Source organism: Streptopelia decaocto (genome assembly GCF_964273445.1).
Source record: "Streptopelia decaocto genome assembly, chromosome: 10".
In the NCBI taxonomy this organism is placed as follows: domain Eukaryota; kingdom Metazoa; phylum Chordata; class Aves; order Columbiformes; family Columbidae; genus Streptopelia; species Streptopelia decaocto.
In genome coordinates this window covers 18,727,670-18,753,622 of record NC_138665.1, presented here as the reverse complement: position 1 = coordinate 18,753,622, position 25,953 = coordinate 18,727,670, and the positions used below count along the sequence as shown (strand labels likewise).

The 25,953-nt window shown below is 42.8% G+C and overlaps 2 protein-coding genes across 3 annotated transcripts in view; one reads left to right on the top strand and one right to left on the bottom strand.

The window, feature by feature from the left end:
* Positions 1-9,345, top strand: part of AMMECR1 (AMMECR nuclear protein 1) — a gene marked incomplete at its 5' end in the record, with an annotated part of 65,978 nt that extends 56,633 nt beyond the window's left edge. The window contains 3 exons of the mRNA XM_082062073.1: positions 2,159-2,249; positions 3,491-3,587; positions 5,451-9,345. Coding sequence (XP_081918199.1) covers positions 2,159-2,249; positions 3,491-3,587; positions 5,451-5,565 — 303 coding nt within the window. The 3' untranslated portion in view covers positions 5,566-9,345. The remainder of the gene's footprint in view (positions 1-2,158; positions 2,250-3,490; positions 3,588-5,450) is intronic.
* Positions 9,300-25,953, bottom strand: part of TMEM164 (transmembrane protein 164) — a 34,803-nt gene continuing 18,149 nt past the window's right edge. The window contains exons 5-7 of one of the 2 annotated variants that reach the window (XM_082062074.1): positions 22,694-22,772; positions 17,978-18,078; positions 9,300-17,592 (exon numbers count right to left, since the gene is read on the bottom strand). In XM_082062074.1, the coding sequence (XP_081918200.1) occupies positions 17,386-17,592; positions 17,978-18,078; positions 22,694-22,772 (387 nt within the window). In that variant the 3' untranslated portion in view covers positions 9,300-17,385. The remainder of the gene's footprint in view (positions 17,593-17,977; positions 18,079-22,693; positions 22,773-25,953) is intronic. The other variant, XM_082062075.1, reaches the window with a different exon arrangement.

Genomic DNA, 25,953 nt, shown 5'->3' with positions numbered 1-25,953 from the left:
TTTTGATCTGTTCTCCCACCACGGCTCCTCTTTCCTGCACAATCTGAACTCCTGCCCGGGCCGGCTCCGGTTTGCTGTGGGTTCCCAATGCAGGTGTGTTCACACGGGCACCGTGTGCCCCCCGCAGCGCCCGGGGGCCGGAACACAACGCCGAGTTGGAACAGAGCGCTGTGAACTGTCATGGGCTGGGTCCCTCAGGAAGAACTTGGGAAGATTCTAAGTGTGCAGTGGCAAATGATTTAATGTGTCTCCTGCACGCCGCTTGTCCTAGAAATACAGGAGAGAAAAGCCAAGTGCCTCTACTCAGTCCCTCTCTATTTCATATTATAGCAAATGAAGACTTTTTTTTTCCTCATTAATTAAGAATTTGTGGGGGGGTTTCTGGAAGGTAAAGCCTTTCTAATTCAGACCCTCTTCTCATTTTTTTTTCAATTAAAACAACACAAAAATGACGATTGTATGTAATTATAAGACGACACTTTTTGGCAAACAATATTGTCATTCCAACAGGGTAATAACCAGCTAGAATTGACTAGAATGAAGCGGCTCTTCCTTAAAGTACCTTGAAAGAGATCTTTGCCCTCAAGTTGCTCTCCCTCAGTGAAGTAAAATGTGCAGAATTGTACCCACTTGCTGTGTTGGCACAAAAGGCCTTTAGCCTGTGTGCGCTGGTTTAAATATCAGCTGAAATCGATGTCGCCAGTAATGTTGACCGACAGGTGGCTTTTCATTGCTGACAAAGTCATTCTAGTGCTGTGGAAACACTTTCCTCCCTGCACCCGCAGCAGCACCAGCAACTCCTGCACCTTCTGTTCCTCAGAACAGGGAAGAAAGAGTCTTGATCTCTACGTTTCATTCTGTTTGGGTGATATTCAGTGGTTCCATGTATGTAAATAAATGATTCATTAAAAAACAGCATGCTTGTCATGAAGTAGAGAGCGGATCTCCCGAGTAGTCTTTTGCCTCTGTTATTACATCAGAATGTCATATATAAGCCCTACTAAAAGATGAGCAGAAGCAAGCCAGCGTATTTGTTACACATCAGGCTAAATAGCTGTAGAATTCAGCTCATAAAGAGTGGGGTCAGCTTCCGATACATCGCAATAGTGGCTTGCCCTGAGTTGTTCCCTTGCAGCCAACGTCGTGTGCAGCTGTTCCAGAGCACTGGCTGGGTAAATAAAGGGGAAAGTCACCCTGTTCTGCGGTGTCGTAAGGAACACGGTACAATTACAGACCAGCTGGTTTGTTTGAGAATGTCTGTAGCTTGCGGCTGTTCAGAGATGGAGCTGACAAACCACCGCTCGGAGAAGAACATCTTTTCTTCCTCTCGGTGTGGTCGGAGAGTTGATACAAGAGAAGAGATTTGTAAACTGTGTTTGGAACTTGGAGTCAGAGCAGCTGAACACAAGAGTTGCTTGAGCAACTGATTTGGTTTTGACTGTCATGCGGTTACAGCAAAATAGGTTGTCACGGGAGGAAACTGGGTTTTGATTTATTTGTGTCCAGAAAGAAGTGTCATACAAAATAACATGATATGCTTTGGAAGAAACTGTTCATTGCTACTTTGGATTTCAATGGCAGTAACAGTTACGTGGGCATGAAAATAAGAATGTCCATTGACTAACGCTTTGTGATACACACAGAACTCAAATGCGAGTTAAAATGCCTGGCAATAGAACACGTTTGCTGGCGTGGCTGATCCAGTACCTGGAAAACAAGGCTGCTTAAAAAATGCCCTGGAAAGGTGTTTTTAAAAATGAAGGAGGGGGGGCAGCTCAACTTTATATACATCTGAATGTTTGGGATTAAATCTTTGTTTCCATGCCAGCATTTTGTCATGTTAGAGCACATAGTAGCACGGAAACAGGAGTTGGAAGCTGAATGCTTTGGAATATCTCCTTGTCTTACCTTAGTGGGAATTTTGAAGGCTCCAGGCTCAAGTTGATAATGTGACAAATCTTTCCTTGTTCAGAAATAAATGCTCTTAATTGAAACATCGCTGGATTTGCCAGCGTTCCCCTTCAGTGCCACCTCTTGAAACTCTTTGCAGAACGGTATTAACCACCCAAAGGTTCACACTCTGGGCTTTATCATGTTAGAAATCTCTTGTATTGGTATTTTTTCTTTTAATGTACTAAAAGCTGCCAATTTCTTGCAGGTGGGTGTACATGGCATTAGAATAGAATTCATCAATGAAAAAGGATCAAAACGCACCGCCACCTACTTACCGGAGGTTGCAAAGGAGCAAGGTCATTGTTGCACTTTATTTCGTATGATCTGGTGAAGAATTTAAACATAGATATAAATCTAAACCGCAATATTTGACCTTGCGCTGCCGTCAGATGATGGAGCGATATTGAATTGTAAGAAGGCTCTTCTATGAAAGGCCAATTCCATCCTGTTTCAGTGCCCTTGTCGGGTTCAGTGGGATTTAAACAAGTTATAAGTGCATTGGAGCTGTAGGAAAATAAAATAGGGAGGGGTGGTAACAGCGCTGGCAATGGTGCAGGTGTCGAAAGCTTCCTGTACTTGTTCTGTTGTGATATTAGTGACGTGCAAATACTCTATTAAGTGATGAGATGTCTGATCAATTATCTTAACAGCTGATTTATTCCTAAATTTGCAATAATATATATGGATATGTATATATTTTTTTCCAACTCTGCACTTTCTGCTAGTACTGCATTCCCTTTAGAAACACGGCCTCCCTGGATTTTTTGATGGGTGAAAGGGCATTACTTTCAATATGGAAGTCCAAAATAAAAGTCCCTTTTAATAGAGGCGCAGACTTACCCAGTGAATTACAAATCTGGAGTAGATTTGGTTAAGTAGGAACCGTTTGGACCGAGCAGCCGACTCGGACTGCGCTTTTTATATTGGAGTCAATCCCCTCAGAACAGGATGAAACCTTTACCGAGGATCATCTGCACTTGGGAATTCTGGTTCCAAAGGGGCACTTGAAGGTTCAGAGGCTTTCCAAGACATTTATTGCCCAGACACCTATAACATAATGTAGCAGTTCTGAAATGAGACGTATCACTGTGAAGTTAAGTGATATTTATGAAGAATTCTGATCTCTGAAGTTCTCTGCACGTGTTCAGCTCATAATTCTTTCGAATTTGATTTTATACAGAAATGTAACTTTTCCTGCTGTCGTAGCCATTTATAACCGATGAAGTGATTGTGATACACGATCACACCCCAACATTTCAGAGAAGTTTAATTTGGTATCTAGGACACCTGCCTGTATTGGGTCCACTCTTAAAATATTTCAACTATGAGTTAAAAACGTGTGTGTTGTTCGTAGAGCAAACTTTGCATGTAAAGAAATCCATAGGTCGTATTTTCCTCCGACTGCTCTTGAGCAGGGAAGGATATTCTGAGTTTTCTGCAGCACTTTAGTACCAATAACGCTACGCGCTGTATTTTTGCAACATCTGTTCTTCCTGCCGTGTTTCTCACTAATTCTCCCCACTGTCCAATTCAACAGGATGGGACCACATTCAAACCATAGATTCCTTATTGAGGAAAGGAGGCTACAAAGCTCCGATCACTAACGACTTCAGGAAAACAATCAAGCTCACCAGGTACGGGGACACCAGCGATGGGCGCCGCTCTTGTCACACTGTCACCTGCTCATTCCGCATCGGTGCTCAGTGCAGATCTTTATAGTTCCTGTATCTATTACTAAGGATTTCTTTCCTTTGGCCACACCAGTGAGAACATGGGTGCCCCGCACGGGGCTTGGTGACGCTCAGCAAGAAAGCAGAGGCTGTTGTTAAATATCAGGCTTCAGATACATGAGGGTACCCGCCTGGTTTGGCTCCGCAGTGTCACTCTTGCACTGCTGTGTTTTCATTTTGGTAACTTAAGAAAATGTTCTTAGTGGGCGGGAGTAAAAATATTTCAGAATTAGCAGCAGATATTCTGCCCATAATGTTGTAGTTACGCGGTGAAGGGCGGAGGAGGAAACGTCTGTAAGAATGCCTCTAAAACTCTATCTTTTGATAAGTTTGCAGGATAAAATTACTGCTAAGCCGTACTTAGCCAGTCCATGCTAATCTTGACTGTTGATCTTCTTTAGAGAGGCCACACTTGACGTACTATTGATACAAATAACAAACTGTTATCCTTCCTTTTATCAACTTTTAGGGACTTACAGGGTCACCAGATGAGTTCTATAGATGTTGTATGTATTATCTTGGGTTTGTGTCTTGATCTCGTTGGAGTTTCTTTCCTCTCTAATACAGCTGGCTATAAGCTAGGCTTGACTCCCTTGTCCATCATTAAAACCCAGTCCTTCCAGACATGGGAAATACTTGGATTCTGCTGGTTGTTCATTCACTCATAGAGGACAAGGCCTGAGATTTTGGTTAAGTTTCCACGTTTGTCGTCTTCCATCTACAAATCTTGCTGTTATTTACTAGTAGTTCATGTTTAGACCAGATAGAACGCAAAGCATTTCTTAGAAAGACAAATATTTTAATAGTAGAAGAATTACTTGTCCAGTGATCTTGTGGATGAAGAACAAAGACACCGTGTCCCAGTGACTGTCCAGACGGCTGGATTCTTACAGAAACCTGATGATGTAGCTGTGACTAAGGAAAATGTGCTGTTCTGAGGGGTAAATGAGGAAGGATTTCCAGAATGCAGCTAAATTTTCAACTGGAGAACCTGCATCTTTTAATGTATTTCAGCTTTACACCTTACCTTCTGTTCAAAAAGAACAGAGAGAGCTGAGGAGAAGAGTAACAGGGCTATGGTTCCTCAACGACAATTTCTGTGCACCTCAATGTATAAGGAATGTATTTTGCCAAGAAACCAAAACTGGCTGGGACATGAGGAAATGGGCTGAAGCTGCGCCAGGGCAAGTTGAGATGGGACGGTAGGAGAAGGTTCCTCACCGGCACTGGAACAGGCTCCCCAGGATGCTGTTCATCATGTGGTTTAGTTTTGGGTAATCCTGCAAGGAGCAGGGAATTGATCCTTAGGGGTCCCTTCCAACTTGAGATATCCAATGATTTGAGTTTAAAAAGAACGTAACTCTGTGTAATGTAGCTGGGATTATTTTTCAAAGCAGACTCTGGCAGGCAATTGACACTGATTGTTTAAAAACAGCCCAAAAATGTGTAGTGCTTGTTTACAGTTTTTCTTCCAGGTTTTCCGTAGAGTTGGCTGAAGATACGGGACATTCTCAATCAATGATCTCGAGTTTCTATTCCCTGTGCTTGGGGCAGCAATTTTTAACAGTTGTGTTTGCTTAAAATACTTTTCCTAAGCACGCACGTTGTGGTTTGTGGTGTGACAGCCGCGGCGGTTCCCCCCGCCCTCACGCAACTGAGGTTCGTGTGATTCCTGCAGCGCCGTCACCATTGAACACACCATTCAACAAACGCAGCTTTCAGCTTCCCGGTGACAGTTCTTGAATTTGCCTCTTTGCTCTTTTGTAGGTACCGTAGTGAGAAGATGACGATGAGCTACACAGAGTACCTTGCCCATCGTCAGCATCATCACTTCCAAAATGGTATCGGGCACCCCCTTCCACCGTACAACCATTATTCCTGACACTGAGCCGCATGACCAGTCACTGGACCTCTCTGCAGACCTCTTCCCCGGAGACCCTGCCCCGTCCTGGTCTAGCTATCTCTATTACTGTACCATTTTATGATGATAGTTTCCGTTGCCGTGTTGAGGCTTCGCACTTGGTTGAGCTCATCACGGCAACGGGAGGGAAAAAACGCATTACTACAAAGATCCCATCCTTTTTTTATTATTGAGTCACTGCAGATTTTTTTGCAGCATATATAGCCCTCGGGTTTTTTATGAAACTTTAAATTTCTACTTCGTTAACATTGAATTATATCAATCAAGGCTTTCTGTGACTGTGGATGGAAGGAAGAGTTGAAGGATTACAGTTAGGGATGCTTTGCTCAGCAAAAAGGCGTTCGTGGCTTTTGCATTCATAGGTGTGACAGGGAACGAAACATATCAGATTCAGGTATATACTAGACAATGAATTGCATTTTCATAACATTCTTAATAATGTTTTGTGTACAACATCTCACCCCCCCCAGTGAAGATTTCATGTAGCTATATACAGCACATTCAGCCAAAATGCCGAAGGTGACAGACAATGCTTTGTTGGATGAAGAGGAGCGAGTGCAGGTACAATGGGAGGTGACGTTCACACGGCAGCATCTTCCGAGGGGCCAGGATGTGACCGGGGGGTGACCGGGCCCCTCCGGCTCCCGCTCTGCGCCGGGAATGGAGGACAGTCCGGCCCTGTCAGCAACTGTCACCGTGACGCGTTTGTAATGAGCCGATGCCTTTCCGATGAGCTCACGTTAGGAGGGACATTTGGTTTAAAAACGGGCTGGTGAGTAACAGATTTCATATTGGGAAGAAAACGGATTTAGATTTTAGTGCCTTTGACTATGACATAACTATATACTTGTATGTAACGTTCATAGGAAAAACACAGCAAATAAGCCAGACGTTCTAGCAAACTGTTGAATCTGCTCTGCTGTCAGGTTTTTGGGGATTTCATTTTTTAAGTAATATTATTTTTAATAGCAAACCTGTTTTAGAGAAGAAAAACCCCAGATTTGTTCGTTCTGCTTTTGACCTTGTTGAGTTTTATCAAGTCTTGAATAGTTAGATAAATTAACTATTGTTTCAAAAAGGTTGTTGTGGACGAGCACAGGACAAGTATGTCACAATTTGACTTGTTTTCGTCAACAGGAATAGTTCTTGTGAGCTCTAATACTGCGTGTAGTAACTGACACCCCTGCACAGGGCAGAACAAAGACAACTCATTGGAAGCTTTAGGATTTAGCAGCAGGTCTGTGCGGTGTATTTGCAAACCCAGTACATGTTGGGAGCCGGTTGCTCACGTGCTCCCAACAATGGTGCAAATTGTGAGGGACAGCGCACGCCGTCTGTTCTAGAAAAGCCCTTCCTAATGCGAGCGAGTAAAGCACAGGAAGCAGAAATCCCAGGAATTTTGCATAATGAATGTCTGTAAATATATAGATGTAAAATACAGATGGACAAAATCAGTTAAAATTCAGTTGTTGAAAAAAAATCAGACTAATTGTGCAAACGTTTGGGGAAGTTTTCAAAGCAGATGTGGGTCAATAGCGCTCATCCCTTCCGCCAGGTTAGATTGCCATTCATTCTAATGGAGGTTCTTGTAGAAGGTCGTAGGAATTTCCTTCATCCACAGCATTTGATGTCCAAATATTAACATTTTCAGTTGTGATGCCTTAATTTATAAGCAGAGGGCCTGAAATTTCAGGAGCCACGAGAAGCCAGCCAGAAGCTGCAGAAATGACTAGATGTTTCTACAGAAGCTATTTTGGATGTCGCTGTTGTCTTGTTTCTACTTGGGGAACACTTTTAAATGGATTCGTCTTCGAGTGGAAACGGTGAAGCGGTGGCTACCTGAGAGAGTTGTGGTGGGGTTTTTTTCCTTGCCCTTATAGGGAAACTGAGCACAAACGGAACCGTTCTGCTGCAAAAAATAGAGCAAATAGTCACCCGACCCCATCTCCAGCTGTCATCTCATTCAACGCGCTCATGCTGCCGTATGAGCGCACCGGTAGATGTTTTTTAAAAAAAAAGATCTATTATATATAGAAATATATATGTATTGAAAGGTGCTAATCAACCTCAAGCAGGTCACGTGACTGGTCATGCGGATCTAAAAAAATCATATCAGATTTTTTTAAAAAAATCTTCGATATATGCAGATGTTATACAGAATTTCTTACCAGTGTAATAATGATATACTGATGAATAAACAATCCTGCAGGTTTTTAAGGACAAGGTCAGCAATACTTCCCACCATGGCTTGGGGGGGAAAAGGATAGTTTTGTCTCCTTTTTGTATCCAGCATAATGCACAATGCATTGTTGTCTATCTCTTAGTAGCTGTTGCTTAAAAATCTAGTTAAAAGGGTGTTATACAAACTGTAAAGGTGTGCTTTGAAATGAGTTAACGCCAGACCCTTCTGGACCAGAGTTTTGTATCACTGATTAAACTGTTACAGAGTCTGTGGTCAATCAGATTGTACGATATTCTGTTGTTGTTGTTGTTAAAGATCGGAATAATCAGCCTGTCTACAGTGTTCTAGGGCACCTACCTCCTCAGCACGCCCGTGCTGAACCGCTTTGGATTGTTTCTGTGTAACCGTGGGTTTCTGTACGACCCGTGCAGTTCACTGTGACGCGCTGGGACAGAACAGGTCTGTGTGCTTCGAGCCTCCCCGGGTGCCGTTCCCCGCGAGCTATGGTCAGTACCTTTGAGCTGTGTCGCTGGTTTTTGATACAGATTTGTATTGTTTTTTTTTAATTTGGGGTACTTTAAAAGAAGTTAAGGTACAACCAAGTAGCTTATTTAAGTTGGAATGCGAATGTTTCTGAGCACTACTCAGTTTGCCTTATTCACTAAAGAGATTGTTGCTTGGTTGGTTCTTTGTTTAAATTCTTTTGCTTCATGTTCCTAAAACCCCTGTTCTGTAAACTGAGTTAGACAACAAGACCGTAGACCTGACCTAAACTCTGCGTAGCCCGGCGGGGAGCGCGTCCCGTGCCGCCGGCAGCACCCGCGTGTCCCCGCGCGGCTCTGACCTCACGCCTCCCGTTCCACCGAGGCAGCCAAATCGTTTGCACACCCCGGCGTTTGTATCCGGACCTCTTGACTCGTCTCCAAATGCGCGGGTTTCTCGACCTTGTTGTCTGGAGTAGGTTACACCTCCCGTGTGTGTCAGATGGAACCAAAGACGCCTCCAGCCATGCCCAGATGCTGCTCCTAAGCCTGCCTTCCCGTCCTTACCACAGCCCTGCAGGATTGAAGGTGTTCACTTTTTTATTTTTGTACAGTTTCTAACTGATTTTTTGCTAGTGATGTTAATTAAGTTTATTTGGGGAGTCAGAGTGTCTCCTCCATTTAAATAAACTGGTGACTTTCCTTTATGTTTAAAAAAAAAAGGATTAAAAAATAGAAAAAAAAAAAGAGAAACCCAAAGTGTGCCTCTCAGATTTAAGGGTTTCTGGTTACATTTATTCTTAAGACCAGCAGTGATTCTTTATATACAAAGATATGTTTTCCTCGTTTTTTATTACTGTCAAAAAAATAAAGGAGAGAAACCTCTTTGTTTGCTCTGGACCCAGTAACTGCGCTGGTACATAAACGCACTGAGAAAACCAACTTTTGTTTGGAACTTTTGTAACAACTTCTGACTGTTTTTTGTATATCAAAGTTGATTCTTTTCGAGATATTTGGATCTAGTTTCTAAGTTATTTTAGTGTTTTATATGTTACCAAAAAAAAAAGAAAAAAGAAATGACTTTAAAAGGTTCACCAGCATCTTGAGTTCCCGTGAACATGGTGACACAAGGGGCTCCGAGCTGCCTGGAGTAGCTCGGGGGCCTCTGTCCTTTCCTTCCCTCCTTAGAGACTTGATTGATGACAATAATATCACAGATCACCCGACCCCCCTTCCTTTATAACTAGATCCTCCTTCCTTCCACATTTAATTGCTGTTAGTGTGAAGAAACTGTTGAAACGGGCATTTTAATATAAGTATGGCTTAAAAAAAGAGAAAAATGAGGAAAAAGACAAAAAAATCTAGAAGGTTATCTGTGGGTCTGTGAGATATGGCTGTGGAAAGATATTGTAGTAGTTTTAACACTATTGTTATTACCTTTTAAATCATTTACCCAATAAAATAAGGAAAAAGAATCACCATTTCTTTTTATGTTTCTCTGCTTAATTGTGCGGCTTGGTCAATTATTTTTATTTAAGTATTTGCACTTGGTGCTCTCATTAAGGGCTAATGAGAGGATTTGCCTGTGACTGACTCTTCCCATTTTGCTGTAGGAACAGGTTGTGGACGCTCCAAGTTAATTGGGCATTTGTATCAGTTACATCAGGGATATCATTATTTGTATCGGTATGTTTATCAGTGTTCATACAAGTGATTTGTTTTCTGCTCTGATGTCCAGCTGGACTCAGGGAGTTCTGTCCAGGCTCGGGCTGCTCGCTCAGCGCCAGGGAGAAGCACTTTGCTGTAGAACCAGTTCTACTGGAGTAACCAGACGTTGCCAGACTACTTGGGGAGCAACATTACTCACCAGGAGGAGGGTGGGGAGGAGTCATTTCGCCTTCCCCAAAAGCTTCGAGTCTTAACACGGCGGGGCCATTTTTAAATGGTTTTACTTGAGCCGATCCCAGCAGCTTCAGTTCGTCACCAGCTTGAACCGCGGCAGGTTCGGGTGTCCCCGTGCTTTACTGAGAGGGCAGGAACCCCGCGACCCAGCAAACCCCCCATCCAGCTGCTGACAACACCAAGCAGCCAGACAGGTCAATCCCACTTGGAGAACTTTTTGCCCTCAGCCAAATTCTTAGTGCACTGGGAGACGTTTTCTAACGCGTCTGAATTAAAGGGAGTGTATTTCCTCAATAGGAGAGCTCCCAAAACAAAGCGAGAAATTGTTAACGTGTCCTGGAATTCAGATCTGATTTTAGAACTGGTTTTGTTTGCCTTTGACTAATTCTATATTAGCAGATCTCCTGTCTGTAGATGCAGTGTTTGAGAACAAACCAGTAAAATCCCTGTAACGTTTAGATGTTGAAGAGTGATGCAGCCATTACTCCATTTGCACTGAAACCTTGGTTTAGAAAATAAAAAAACCCTATTAAGAGAAAATTTGCCCAAGTAAGTAGGTTCCACTGTTGGTTTAGTACCTCACGGCTTTGGTATCATTAGTCAGAACTGGGTAAAACCTGCCTAAAGCTCCATTCCTTTGTGCCGTACAGCTAGTCCAGACTGCCTACCGAAATCTGCCCACTCCTTGCGCCTTCAGCCAGCTGTGCAGTTATTACACCGTAACAATCAAACTAGCAGAATAGTACTAAGGATGTTTCAGGGGTGGAAACTTGCTTATTCCTACATATACGTTGCTATTAAACAATGAAAGGCTGACTCACAGTTAGATGCAGAGGATAATTAGCAGTGCCGGGCAAAGGAAATTGCCTGCTTAGTTCATCTCAGGTTTCCACAAAGCACTTCGCACTAGATTTCTGCTTTGGTTTTATCAGCCTTTTTACTGTTCAAGAGAAATTAAGGTGAGAATTGGTTCTGCTGCTCCACTGGCGTGAAAGCTTAAAACCTCTGCAGTGCACGGATAATAATCCAGGGAGAGCCGCATCTGCCAGGAACTTTCACAATGAAATACCTGCCTGGCTGAGATGCAGGAGTCACAACATTATTGCAGTCTATTTAAATATATTTTTAATGGCAACCAGAAACATTTCTGAAGTGCATTGAAACTACTTTGCTATCACCTATGGTATGAGATTCTCTGAGTACCTTAATTACCGCGGCTTTCTGAACGAAGCTTTGAGCTGAAAACTTCTGCACGTGTTCTACGATTTGCTACCGAAGAGCCGTAGAACAGGAACAGCTACTGGTTCCTGAGTTCTTCACCTGCAAGACACGGACAGGGAACATTTAAACAGCCATTAAAGGATTTATGGCCGACACCGAGGGCTGACAGCAAACTGGGGCTTGGCTGCTGTGGGACAGATGAACAGGCACAGGTCCCACGGAAGTGACAACAGCTCCTAGAAATCCCCGTTCCCGCTTCCAGACTCACCCGGCAACGCCAGAATCCCTGTTCTCATCTGATGTGATGATCCACTATCTAATATTAAAGCCCCTCTGTGACTCTTAACTGTTAATGTTACAAACTGAAGTGGAAAGAAAGTCAATTTTGCTTTTCTTACCTAGTTATAAAAAGCCTTAAGCGAGACAGGCTCAGTGCCTGGCACAATCAGAATGAAAACAAAACTACAGTTATCGATTAAAACGCATTTATTTGTTTTAATTCAAAGGTTTAACAACTATTCGCCCAGTGATCTGGACTTAGGGCACGACGACAAAAAACCCCATCAGACCAAAATATGAATCAAAAAAAACCCCCAACCAAGTACACAAATTACCCCCATCTGTAAATGTTACCTCATAACCAAATTTTAGCACATTAAAAAGTTTACAAAATTTATACCGTTCTTACAAATGATTGAGAAGGAGCAGCAGGTGGCGGCTGAGCCCGCGGAGCGCGGGTCCTGGCGCAGCCCGATGGGGCCGGGTGCTCTGCCCCCAGCGTGGGGATCGCGACTCGCTGAATGCAGAAACCATTTTTAAAAAGTACAAAATCGACCCTGAATTAAAAATAAAACCATTTAAAAAAAAAAAAAAGAAAAACCAGCTTGGCTTCGACTAAGTTACACTAAAAGCTGCAAGACGGATTTACAGCAATAGCACTTTACGTACGAGACCACAGAAACCAACAGATTTGTTATGAGTCTTGTTACTGTAAAAATGAAAACATCAAAAGCTGACCTGTCTGTGTGTAGAAACCTTTTGCCTCCTAACAGAAGGGCTGACATACGCTCGCTTCCTCGGCTTCGGCCTTTCCAGAGCTTTGTTAACTATCAGGACTGATTCAATGCCTGAGAATCCACCTCCAGTGAAAAAATTGCAACACTCAGAAAAACAGTACATTTCGATTTTTCCATTAGCATAGGAAACAAATGCCTGTGGTTTAGATGCAAGACCTAGGACATGAAAGCAAAGTACAGTAATTTAATGGTTTGCAAATAGTTATTTCTGAAAGGAAAATAGAATTGGACTTTACAAGACATTATCAAATATACAGATATATCAAAACCCTGATTGTGGCCAGAAACAGATGGATAAACCTACAGTGATGTACTCTAGAACCTGACCTCTCCCATCTCCCGCTTCAGCGAGGCAGGCGGCGCTCCCAGCAGCCGAGCCCACCACATCTGGGGCCGTGTTCATAGCCTGGGCCTTCTCCGTGATTTACACAAGCGTGGTCAAGAGCTGCTATTTTTCACACTTCAAAAGAAACAAGACGCAAATTCTTTGGTGCTTCAATAGGAGGAAGTTAAAAGATACAGCTCAAAGCCGCGCGCAGGGTCTGAATGCTCGAAAGCAGCCCCGCGCGGAGCCGCACAGCCGGGGCCTCGGCACAACCACCTCCGTGCTCGCAGGCGGCAGCGTGGTGCGGAATTTCACCAGCTCACCTTCTGCTTTGGAGGACTAAGCGCTTACCCTAAGGCTGCATCCACAAACAAGTTTAGTGTAGGTGCTAATGCTTCGTTTCGGTGTACAAATGGAGGCAAATTTAAACAGCCGCTCACTGGCAGAGTCATCCATCGCATCGCTCCTTGTTTCTTTTGTTTGAAGTGCCCGCAGCGCTAAAAATCAGGAGAGTAGAGGGTGCAGACACCTTAACACCCCCCCCCTCCCTGAGCAGTCTGGGCAGCGGCGCTGCACCGGGATGTCCTCTGGGGTTGTCCCGACGCGCTGTGGTCACCAGCGCAGGGTGAGGGACACTCGGCTGCTGCTGCCAGAGCAGCCTGTCCAGGCGCCTCCCGCGCTGCCCCAACGCTGCTGCTCACGTTCTCACATCTCTTAGTGCTGTGGCAAAAGATTTAGGGTCATTTGACCAGGGAGAACCTGGACTCCCCCTGCAATTGCACCTTGCGCTGCAGCAGTGTAAGAACCCCATCCCCAGGTCCTGTGGAACAGCTTCACGTTCTCTTGCCCAGGACTGTGTGCATGATGCCATGGGAGAGAATGGCACTCGGCCTTCAACAGCACTACAGTTTTGCTCTTTAATTTCCAGCATAAATAAGCATAAAAGCAACCAAAGAAATCATCTATAGAGCCTATAAAATAAACCATTCAGGGAAAAGGAAATCAGGCTCTGCCAGGGAGGAGAATAACTAACCTGTATGGCGATGAAGCATGCTGCTTTCCCGTTCAAACAGCGTCCTGCACACTGAACAAGCTCTGTCTGATGTATATTCCAAACAGACACCAGAGACGTGAGGAACAGAGAACGTGACGTTCCAGGACATGAGCTTCCCAAGTTTGCTCCCTTTCTGCTCCCATTCCCACCTGTTCTGTGCCTTCTGTGCCATCAGCTATGCTGATGCAGGTTCTTGTGGCACCAGACCATAAACCAAAATGAAACACCGAGCTTAAAAAGCCTTCATAAAGGGGTGAGGGGAGGGAATAATTTAACTTTGGGGCCCCTCGCTACAAGAAAGACATGGAGGTGCTGGATCACATCCAAGAGCAACGGAGCTGGCGAGGGGCTGGAGAACAAGTGTGATGGAGCGGCTGAGGGACCGGGGGGTTCAGCTGGAGAACAGGAGCTGAGGGGAGACCTTCTGATCTCTGAACTGCCTGAAAGGAGCTTGGAGCCAGGGGGGTCGGGCTCTGCTCCCCAGGAACAAGCGCCAGGATAAGATGAAATGGCCTCAGTTGCAGCAGAGGAGGTTTAGACTGGATATTGGGGTAAATTTCTTTCCAGAAAGGGCTATCAGGCATTGGAACAGGCTGCCCAGGGCAGTGGTGGAGTCACCATCCCTGGAGGGGTTAAAAGACACGTTGATGAGGTTCTCAGGGACATGGTTTAGTGCTGCACTTAGCAGTGTTAGGTTAATGGTTGGACTCAATGATCTCGAGGGCCTTTTCCAACCTAAATGATTCTACTCTCCACCAGCTTTGTCGATATCATACAACAAGCAAAGAAGCAACAGCTTTCGGTCCCAGGTGAAGGCTCCGCTGCCTCCCTGATCCGCTGCACCATTCGACTCTTACAGCAGCTTCCAAAGCCCATTGAGTGCAATAGTTGGTTTCCCCCTCTACCTTGTTCCGTTAGCCAGTTTAGCAACTTAAATTGGTATGGAAGAGTTCAACACGCTCCACAACCTGCTCAACACCCCTCGCGTTGGCTGTATTTAACATTCCTGCTACTGAGTTTAAGTCAGTCAGAAGAGCTCACAAACTGTGCATTCCAAGCAGTCTGCTGTGAATGAGACACCTGAGCTTATTTAAATGCTTCTGCAGTCTTAATTGACCAGAGGCAGCCAATGAGGGCAATTAGCAGCTGGTTTGTACTGGCTGAGAATGCCCCGATGCATATGACTATAGATAGGAAATGTAATTTGAAAACAAAAAAAAGAGCTGCTGCTTTCACATAACTCAAAAATGTTTCCTGTAGCTGTGATATTCTGAAGAAAAAATATATTATTTTTTAAAATAGTAATTAAAAAAAACACGGATAAGTAAAGTTAAGCAAATAATAATTCTAAATAACATTTGGAAATTTGGCTAAAATCATTCTATTGTAATACCAAACTTTCCTTCTAAACAGGACTGAATCCAAGATAAGGCATGTTGCCAAATTCTTAAGAAAATAAACCAACCATGATACACTTGACGGTGCCCATGGGCATGTTTCAATGTTTCATTCAGCTATTCACAGCCGATGAAGTCTATTAATGGGGGCCATGCTTTTAGCATCCAGCGCTCTGCACCTCAGCATCTCCCAGCAACATCCTCTATTTCACCATAAAATACTGAATCTGCTGAAATAAACAGCAAGTCCAGCACTAAACAGTGTCTTCCACAAGCTGGCTCAGGCCTTCAACACTTTCTTTAGGCCTGAGTCCATCAACACAAGCCCAGCTCTACCGAGCAGCAGCAAGACCACTTGATGGAATTCATCATGTACTCGGACAGTTGCAGGATCAGCAACTGGTCCTTAGCGCTCTCTCGAAAACTCTGATTAAAACCACAAGGAGCTGTATAGTCTGTCTAACTAAGACTAGCTATACATGTTTGATGGATGGTTTAGGTATATGCTGCACGTCCTCAGGTTGTGAGAGTATAGTATATTTATTCTGTGTATCTACACACAGCAAGGCCTGGAAGAAAGTCAGAAACTAGTTTGTAAATGAGAGCCTGGGAGAGTACATTTCTGATTGAGATGGGGTAAAGATATTTGAAGTAGCCATTTGATCCCAAACCAATTAGAACATCTATATTTAAAGGAAAAAAAAAAAGCCAACCCCATCTCATTCTTACTTTTTGCTTCTTGAGGTATAAATGACTGTACCTTAACTTGAGGATACATCTGCAGGTGGCCCAGCTGGAGGAGGTATGATGGTTTTATCTTACAAGTCACAGCTTTGACAACACAATGAATCTATAAATTGCAATCAACTTCTGTACAATAAAATTCCCGCAGCCCTGAAACACAACAGTCTGCAAAACAGACTCACCGTTAACTATCTGGAGGAAGACGCCCGAGATTTCCCATCGTTCTGCCCAACAGTTTCTCCTCCAGCCTTGGAACATTTGCACCGGTTCGCACAGTTTACTTGTTATTATTCTGCCTATCTGCACCCTCTTCTCCAAAAGACACGTTGACAGATTTAGTCATACAAGGAAACTGGAACACTTCCTTTTCAGGAGAGGCCTGCACTGATTCGACATTCCATTTTCTATCTGTATTTAAAATCAGTGCACAGAATGTATTAGAGCTGTAGAAGGAGAACACGGGTTCATTTTGTTTCTCCACTAACCACTCTCCTGAGTGACGACCAGTCTAGAACAGAGGAGGAATGTTTCAAAATCTAGTAAGTAAAGAAGAAAACTGATGTCTACACATTGGACTTCTTTGTATCTCCACTCCCTCTCCAGTCTGAGTGAAGTGAAAACAACATTCTGTTCAAAGTCAGAACAGTGGATGAAATATCTTGTCGTAGCTTATGCGTAACATGGGCTTCTGAAATTATTTCAACATGGTGTTTTTCCACTCACTTGAATATAAGCATCTCCAAAGCATCAAGATCTGATGGGACTTGGCCAGATAGATATTTATCCACAGCAGCTTAGAAATTAAGTAGTTGATTAAAAAAATTTTAAGGAGTTATTGTTCCCCAAGATTTTCAACCAGCTTAAAGAAAATACAGTAGAACCTTTTGCACTTAGGGCTGGGGGGCTCATTGTACAGCATTTCACTGGGACCATTTTGCAACATTCAAGTGCTGGGAGTTGTGCCAGGACGATCCACTTCAACGTGTGCTCTGTTCACAGCACTGGAGAGCTGTAATTCAGCTTTATTTCCTGTCCTATGATCTACGTGTACTTATATTTAATGGAAAATAAGTCAAAACAAGGTAGCACCATCACACTCTTTGCTGGAATGTGGACAGATCCTGGCCTAATTTTAAACAGTGGCTTAGCAAGATTCTACTGTAATCTACACAAAATGTATAAAACATGAACCTTTTGCAGAATAAGGCCACTAATTTTGCCACTGGCAACAGGCAGTGAGAAACAGCAGTTAAAAAAACCCTCACTTGATTACAGAGGTGTTTTTGAGGCAATAAACTGTGGGGAGAAGTATAAACGCATTGTCCTCTCAGCCCTCCTCTTTGTTTTCCAGTAGAAGTGTCTTGGATTCCTGTACGTACCGCTCCGCGGGGAGACATTTCAGTCTATTTTCTTAGTCGGGAGTCTAAGCAAGTCCAGGGTACATTTAAAGGCGGGGACGGCGCTGTAGTACAGCAGGATTACCAGCTTCCCGTGAGCCATGGTCATGACAGTCTGGTGTCCGGACGCCCAGATTCGATACCAGGGCCCGTAAAAAGGATCTGAGATGGCGGGACACAGCATGTTGTTCAAATTCACTTCTGTAGCCTGAGAAAGTGACAACAGATGTATAAATTAACAGTATTTTCGGGTTGCACCGATTCAGACGCCTAAAATGGTAATTCTGAAATTACCGTAATAATTGAAAATGTTTAGGTGCCGATCTTTGTTCCACACAAGCTTCCAGAAGGAAAGCGGATCCAAATTCAGTTGTGCATTTAATAGATGGATTTACGCAGGTACATAACAAATTTATGAAATATTTTATTGATACTTATGCAAGACAAGATGCAAATGCCCACTGAACACGCAATTAAAAGTTTGCATGCAAGTACTCTTACCCATATATATCTGGACACTTAGAAAAACTAGTCAGTGTTTTTACTTCAAATGTATTTGCGAACTATCCATTTGTTAACCTGTATTTACTTACCAATCCCAGAATCTGCAAGATGCTAAAATGATACACAAACATAAACCCCGTGGATAAAAGAGCCCACCAGAAATTGCAGAGTGGTTCTGGAGTGTAGATACCTTGAAAAGAGAGGAATACATCAATATTCCAGCTGAACTGCTGTGTCCATCCAACACTCATGAATAACCCTCTCTCTTCAGGGGATGTCAGGGCACCCGGCTTTAGCTGATAACCTCCTCAATACCATTACAGTGATTAATATTCCAGAGCCTTATTTCTTACCTGCAGCATCCTGATCAGTTTTTTCCCTCCTCCTGGTCCAGCGGGAAGATGTTACACCTCATTAAATTTGCTGGTTTTTCACCAACACCAGTGATTTTTACCTCATTCTTCCTTCTACCACAGAAGTACCACATGATTTTGAAACATTGTAATAGTGCACAATGAACTTTTAAAAATCAGGTTATTTATACTTAAACACCAGCTTCTTATGGGAGCTATGGCTTCAGCACGCCCAGAGCTAACCTAGGAATTGGCAGTTCCAGCACAGGGCTGCATGAGGACACAACCTAATTGCCACTTCTTAATTTTATGGTTGTTTAACTATTCAAAACTTGCATCAATAACGCCCAGGAACAGAACAGCTGGATGAAGTCATCAATCCATTACTGACAGACTGTGCTCTTAAATGAGAATTGCTCTGGAGATAGTTTCAGATACACACTACAAACAATGTTATAATCAGTAGATATCACAGTTACCGTAAAATATCTTTTCCCTTCAAATGAAGAATCAGATATCACATTATTCCTGGGTTCACCTTTCTCTCTCCTCCCAAAACTGGGTTTTGTCATTTTACTGACAAAACACAAAGTCACGTAATCTAGAATGTACCAAGGAAACTGGATCTAATAAAAGCACCCTTAAATACAAGACTATTTTTGGAATTAAATACTCAAACATCATATGGTGAGAAGAAAAAACAGTTTACAGAGTTCTCAAGATTTCTCCTAGCAGACCTGAAAATTTCAGTGCAATATATGGGAAAAACAGTTATTTTCCTTATGACTTTAACGACTTGATCTAGGGATGCAAAAGAAAAAGATGCACAATGTCACGCACCTCAGCTGCTATAAGAAGTAGAGTTCCAGATACAATGGCATTTTTAATCTGCCTTTGTCTGCTCTCTGCCCCATTAGATATGATTAAATATTGGAAGACGTGTCAGAAAAGCTATAATCCAGAGACCTGGATATTTGGGGGGACTTACAGTGCAGGTAGCATATAAACACTAAACCAGACAGGAGAACCCAGCTGTGAAACATGACCGGAGGGAGAAAGCAGTCACTGAAAGGCTGAGGGAACAAGATGGCACAACAGATCGGTGGCATAACTTGGCTCTCAACCCCAGCTTCTCGTGTCCAGCCTCAATCTAGTCAGGGAATCACGTTTCCCAAGTCACGGGGGAGAGCTGGTCAGGTTCCTCCAGCAAAGAATCTCTCACTGCTACAACCTCCCTCATCGCAAAGCTTAAAAAAATACATTAGTGACTCCCTACGGACTTTCGATCCCGCCGTATCATAGAAAAATCCCTCCTTGCTAGACTTTGCAACCCTGAAAAGAATAGTGTGATTTTTCAGCAGTAGCATTACTTGGACATCACGGGACAAAAAGGAAACGATGACCTTCATGCAAAAATATTTCAGAGCATTCCGGATTCCCAGGTGTGCTCTGGGAAAGTCATTTTAAATTAATGCCTAGGATATTTTCTGTACATGTCTCATTAGATAAATAATTACTATAGATTTGATTACAGTCCTGCTCCTTGACAGGTGACTGTTCAATGGAGCAGTGCGGGCTATTTTCTGTTACCAGAAACAAGCAGGACAATTGAGACCCAGCGGAGTGGTTGTCTGAGCGGCCTGTGTTGGCTTTGGTACAAGCTGCTTACATAGGAAATACATTTCAATAGGTAGCAATGAGTTTCACTCTATTCACAGGCCAATTCTTACATGGTAAGCACTTTCAAAAACGTAATCCAACTGCCAGCCTGGCACTATTCACATTCTCAAAAATACTCATGGCCCAGACAGCTGAGTGTTCAAATGAGGGTCATCCAAGTAGGTTGGAGATCTGCTCTTGTGTTGAAATAGCACGGCAGTGACTACTTCACTTTAAATTAAACTTCATTATTTCAATAGCATTGATAGGAAGGATTTCACATAGACTGAAGAGTTTGGGGTTCCTCATCTGCTTCTGCAACACGAATCTGTGGGCCTTGCACATGCCACCTGGTTAAGTTTGCTGTCTAGGAGATGGAAGCGTGGCTTTGAAGACCAACAAAGAGCCTCGAATTCTTTTACACTGCAACTTAATAGAAAGTAATATTTCTGTGAAAACATAATGCAGGAGAAAATTACTCCTCTGTTTGAATTAGAGCCCCAATATAATACATTCTTTCAGTTTAGTAGGGTGTTAAAATAATATCTGTTTCCTAATTAATGTCTTGCTTTCATTACCACTGAATTCAATAGAGCTTTGCCAGTTTTCCAGCCTTCAGTAGACTTGCAATTATAGGTAAACCTGATTAATCCAAAACTCAGAGCAACTATTACAATTCCTTCATATTCCAGCCTATAAAAATGCGAGGGCTAATTGATTTCCATTTTATTTGCCTCGGTCAATGAGTTAATTCTGGCAGCGGGGCCTGCTGAGCCAGCCTAGAGACCAAACTTCCTTTCCAGGGGAAAACAGGAAAAATGTTCTCAAGAGGATAAGCCTGAAAAGCACTGTTTCCCCACAGCCGCTCTGAATTCTGTGTAGATCCCAAAATACTACGTGATGCCAGGGGATCTCCATTTCCCTGCGTGCAGCTACTGTCACCAGCATCAGCTCAGACAGGGCTTATATTACCTGCTGCTCTCAGAAACTATTCTTTATATTCCTTACAGAAAGAGCAGCAGTTCTTCTACTCAGTACTTCAAAAAAGGTGCTAGTGAAATGACAAAATATACACAAAACTGTTTAGGCCAAGTAATTTTTCCTTCAAAAATCATGCATTAGGTCTCCTGTGGCACCAGCCATAACCACCACAAAGCTCCACGGGCGTTTTGCTAACGAGGAATTACAGTCAGGCAGGTGATCAGGAGCCAGCTGCCCAGAATTGAACAGTTAGTGGATACACAGCCTACGGCAATCTCCATTGATCTTTAGCCAACAAAGTTCTTTTAGAAATGTCAGTGCTATCATCTCAACATTAGATGGCAGCAAATGCTGGTAAATAAAGGGCAAACACTTGGAAAAGGGCACCAGGGTGACAACTGTACAGCACAAAGCCCTTCAAACTATAGGGATGGTCCTATCAGCCCCAGAAAACAGGTACTGAAGAACCCAGAGAAGCTTTACTTCAAAACAACCAAAACAACAAACCAACCAACAAAAATCAAAGGAAAACATCAAGTGGAATTCAAGGCCAAACTTTAAAGCCAATTAAATACACATCTTAAAATGATGTTAAGTGGGAACTTCAAGGCCATCAAAAGAGGTGATTTAAGGAGACCACGAGAGCTGGGTTTGTCATCGCCTACACTGCAGGGCTCTTTGCACTGTCCCCCATTCCGCTTCTGCACTGACTGGGAGTTTGTGTAACTTCTACAACTATACTGCACTTCAGCATTATTTGCCAGAAACTGGTGCTATCCAAAATGGGTTAAAATTAAACGTGGCCTGCATACTTCTCTGGTGAGAGAAAGAAAAAGAATGATCTTTTGAAGTATGGTAATTCTCTTTTTCCTTTGGATCATTTTTATTTAGTTTCACTCAGCAGCAAAAACCAAAAAGGTTACAAATCTATAGTGAAATAAGTGTGAAGGATTATAAGTGACTGCTGGTATAAAACACAAAAGATTCACCGCAATGGAAGAGGCTGACTGTGGTTCTGAGTGTTTGCTAAATCGTGTCCCACTGCTTGACATCACATTCTCAGGGTTTTCGTTACAGGTTACTGAGCATCTGGACCATAAATTATCATCTTTTATTTCCTGGATGAACCAATTTTGGTCTGTTAGGAATGCAGCCGGAGGCCCGTCAACGCTAGAGGGGGGCAGAGCATCACACCAGATGAACACACACGGTTCCCTTCTAACCAGCGACAATTAGAAAAATCACTGCCAGTGGAACAGTTTGGGATTCCCAGACTTACCCAACGATTATGGTACAAGTGATTGGAACACAGTATTAACAACGTGGCTAGAAGAGATAACAAGCAAGCATTGCGCTAATATGTGCCACTACATTTCATTAGAGCTTCAGAATTTCAGGATTTTATCTAACTAGGCAATTAATATTTACATGGGGTATAATGATAATGTTTTTCAGCTCATTTTAAGTTGCAGCACTTCCCTAGAGACACACAGGAAGGCAAAGCCTTAAAAATGCACCCCACCACCAGCTTGGAATACTTCAAGACAGCAGAGATGCTACTCAAGACGACAGTGCAAATTATGCCAATAGATTCTTGATATCCCTCTGGGCAAGACCACGTTTTTACTGCCTGGCAGAAGAAGTCTTTGCTACCCAGGTTACAAATTCAACATAACACCAGGAACTATTAAGTAAAAACACACAGAAAACTGGTAAAAAGGAGTAAGAGAAAAGCCTGTGGTAACCATTCAAGCACAGCGTTTTCATTGCGTGGGACCCATTCAACACGTAGAGACCGAACAGCCAACCTACCTCCTTTCCCCAGCAGATAGATGGGCACAACATAAAGCATCACGTGCTGGATGTAATAAATTTCCATTTCAAACGGAAGCTGTGGAATAAGGAAAATACTTGTCAATGTTTTTCATCACAAACTAAATTACAAGAAACCATTTTCCGTATGACCCATGACAACCCCTTCAGTTCAGTTATTTTATCACCTGTGTATATTAACAAAGAGATGACGTTAATGGTCGGCGCTCTGAAAGTGCAGCTACCCGTGCACATTCCATCCCCCTGGCCACAAATGCAACGCAGGGCTCCAAGCAGAGAGCTCTCAAAGTCAGGCAGGACAACAAAGAAGGAATAACCTAAGATTGCTCTTTTCCCTCTCTTAGTCAGGATAACTTGCCAAGAACAACGCAAAACCCTCAGGTAACGAAACCAGAAACTATACACACCCCATATGACAGAGCAGCCTATTTAGAGAGAAAAGATAATTGCTACCTTGTGAGTGACAGAACTCTATAAATGAGGTCTTCTATATAGAAAAGTATAGAAATAAATATATAAAAGTAATTACTGAGGAGGCCTGTGCAAAAATCAAAAGACCTGATTCACAGCAATCTGCATGCACGTGTGAAATTACTAAGCTTCACCAAATATAAAATAAAATAGAAAACAACCAGTATTTTATTGGTTTTAAAGAGAAGCTGCAGAAGGATGTATGTAAACAAGTTACCCGTGAGTAGTAAATCAGGTATTTCTCACCTGCTGACAGCTTTTTGGGAAATGACAATTAGTCATTTGTGTGTTTACCTGATTTCATGCTAATTCTTAGAGAACTCAGACACACTGTGCTAAAAATAACTTGAACCACAGCTCTGAGTTTAATTTGAGCCCCTTAATCGAGACCCAACTAATTCTAGCTCTTTATCAGCTAGAAGAGGCAATGCACTCTGAAAGTTATTCCCAGCTGTAAATGCCTTTGCCTACATCTATTTGCTAAACTACAGCGACACATTTAAAACCAAACAGTAGCAGAAAAGGTTCAACCTCAAAATTCAGAATTGGGCTTCTTGCTGCGGCTCACTGACAAAGCTGAAATAACACCATGCAAGTAGGAAATCTCACAGGAGTGATGCAAAGCCAGGAGCTTTGGTTCAAATACAGACTCGTTCTATCGTTCTACAGGCTAAAGAGAATCGAGACGCAAGTCCCACCACTGCGGCTTGTCTGCTGGGAAGGGAAAAGACAAAAAAAACCCCAAAACCTTCATTTTCTATTATTGTTCAGAGACACTGAAGTCATAGTATTGAAACAGAACATTACAAAAATATCTACATCAACAGAAGTTAAGAGAGGCTGAAACAGAGTTGGGTTTTCTTCCTACATAGCAGTCAATCAACAACTGGTAATTAACATAGTGATCTTTTAAATTCAACAATGATTCTTACACCCTGTTTTAAATGTCAAAGATGCTAAAGCCAACAGCTGGATTCTGCCAGTCCTGGCATCCCCAGCCGAACGCTCGCAGTGTCCTGATGGCAACCTCAGCCAACTCTTGAAAGACTAAGCTGAAACAATCTTCCCTACCATCTGTTGGGTTATTTTTTTCCAAGTATTCTGTACCAAAAGATAAAACCAAGCAAGACGATAGCATGCAAAAGCAAGAACTTCAGGGGAGTTGTGAGATTTCTTGAATCTAAACCTTTTCTGCTGTCCCGTGTTGAAAGACACAGAGATCAAAGTGAGGGACTCAAAATTATTTGGGAAGAGGTTAAAGCAGTTTTCTGAACTGGAGCAAAAGCTGGAACTGGCACACTTCAAAAACAAGAGCTCCTGAGATAAAAGAACACAACGTGAGGCACTTACTCCTGCCAAGGAGCATTCTCCATTTAGTATCTGTGGTTTCAGAAGAGCTTCTACGCTGGCTGAGTTGTGAGGGCTCGTTACACAAACACGACGCTCAGGACACTTCTGAGAACACAGTAACAGTTGTTTTGCTGCAGTAGCCTTGACAATATTTTGTGTGTGTGTGAAACAAAACATCTTTTTTCCCCTATAAAAGGTTGCTTGTTCTGAAGGCTGGTGAGTTCCGCGAGTGCATTTCCTGGTACAGAGCTGCAAAAGCAGAACTTCTGTAGAGCCAAGCACTCAAGTTGTACAGCCAGGCTACGAAAAAACGCAGAGAACAAACACAAATGATGAACCATAAAGTCGCACTGAGCAACGGACTCACCTACCTCTAAAGGTCATGTCTATAAACTGTTCTATCAATAAAACACTCGCAAATACCACACAGGTACCATTTAGACGCAAAGAAAAATGGCACGCGAAGACAAGGTCGAAGGGATCACCCATCAGGATTTAAAGAATCTCTTTGTGAATACAAGTAAGCACTTCGGCAAGTGGTAAAGTTCGAAAAAATTGGAAAAAACTAACAAACGAACAAACAAAAACAACGAAGTAACACTCACAGAGCGAGGTCAAAATATTGAGCTGGTCCCTCTAATAATATTTGACCATGATCACCCATGAAGGCCACGTGTATTTAAACCCAGACTCCAACTATCTCCACGGGCCCCAAGGGACTTGTCCTCTCCTGTCAGATGCCACGGTGGAATCCCAGCAGCATTTCCCCAGGAACAAACCAGTGATGTTCATGGCACACCATCTTCAACCACACCAAAGTCCTCCTGCATTTCATCTTGCTTCGCTTACTCAGAATCTTAAAACAACTAATGGTACAACACAAAAGGGCAAATTACCTATTTCTTCCACTAACAATATATTCCAGGCTCCCTTAACAGCATAAATGAATACAGAGAGCAGGTTACAGTAAGTTATTTTTTCTCTTTTAAAGAGTCTTACTTGTGGCAAAGCACATCTGCTTCAGCAATTCATTGGTTTTAACACTGGTACAAAATCATCCACATTTCAAAACACACCAAACTCTTACTGACATCCACAATTCTCTAACATACAAGATCAAAGCATGCTAACTAAGTACTAAGTACTAAGAGTACTAAGTACTCTGGAAATATTCAGACTTTTTCCATTTTTCCATTGTAATGAAGTTTTTTTGGAATATAAATGATGTTTTGTCCTCTTCTTACAGTAGCATTCCTCCCTCTGTTAATTATTGATACCTTGGTCTTACATTTGCACGAAGAGCTCAAGCACCGTACTGTGCAGGAGCTCTTCCTCCATCGCCGTCCCCGAACACTGTGGAGTACGGCAGAAAAGGGAATAGAAGGAATTCAGCTCCCGAACTCTGGACTTTTCTGAAG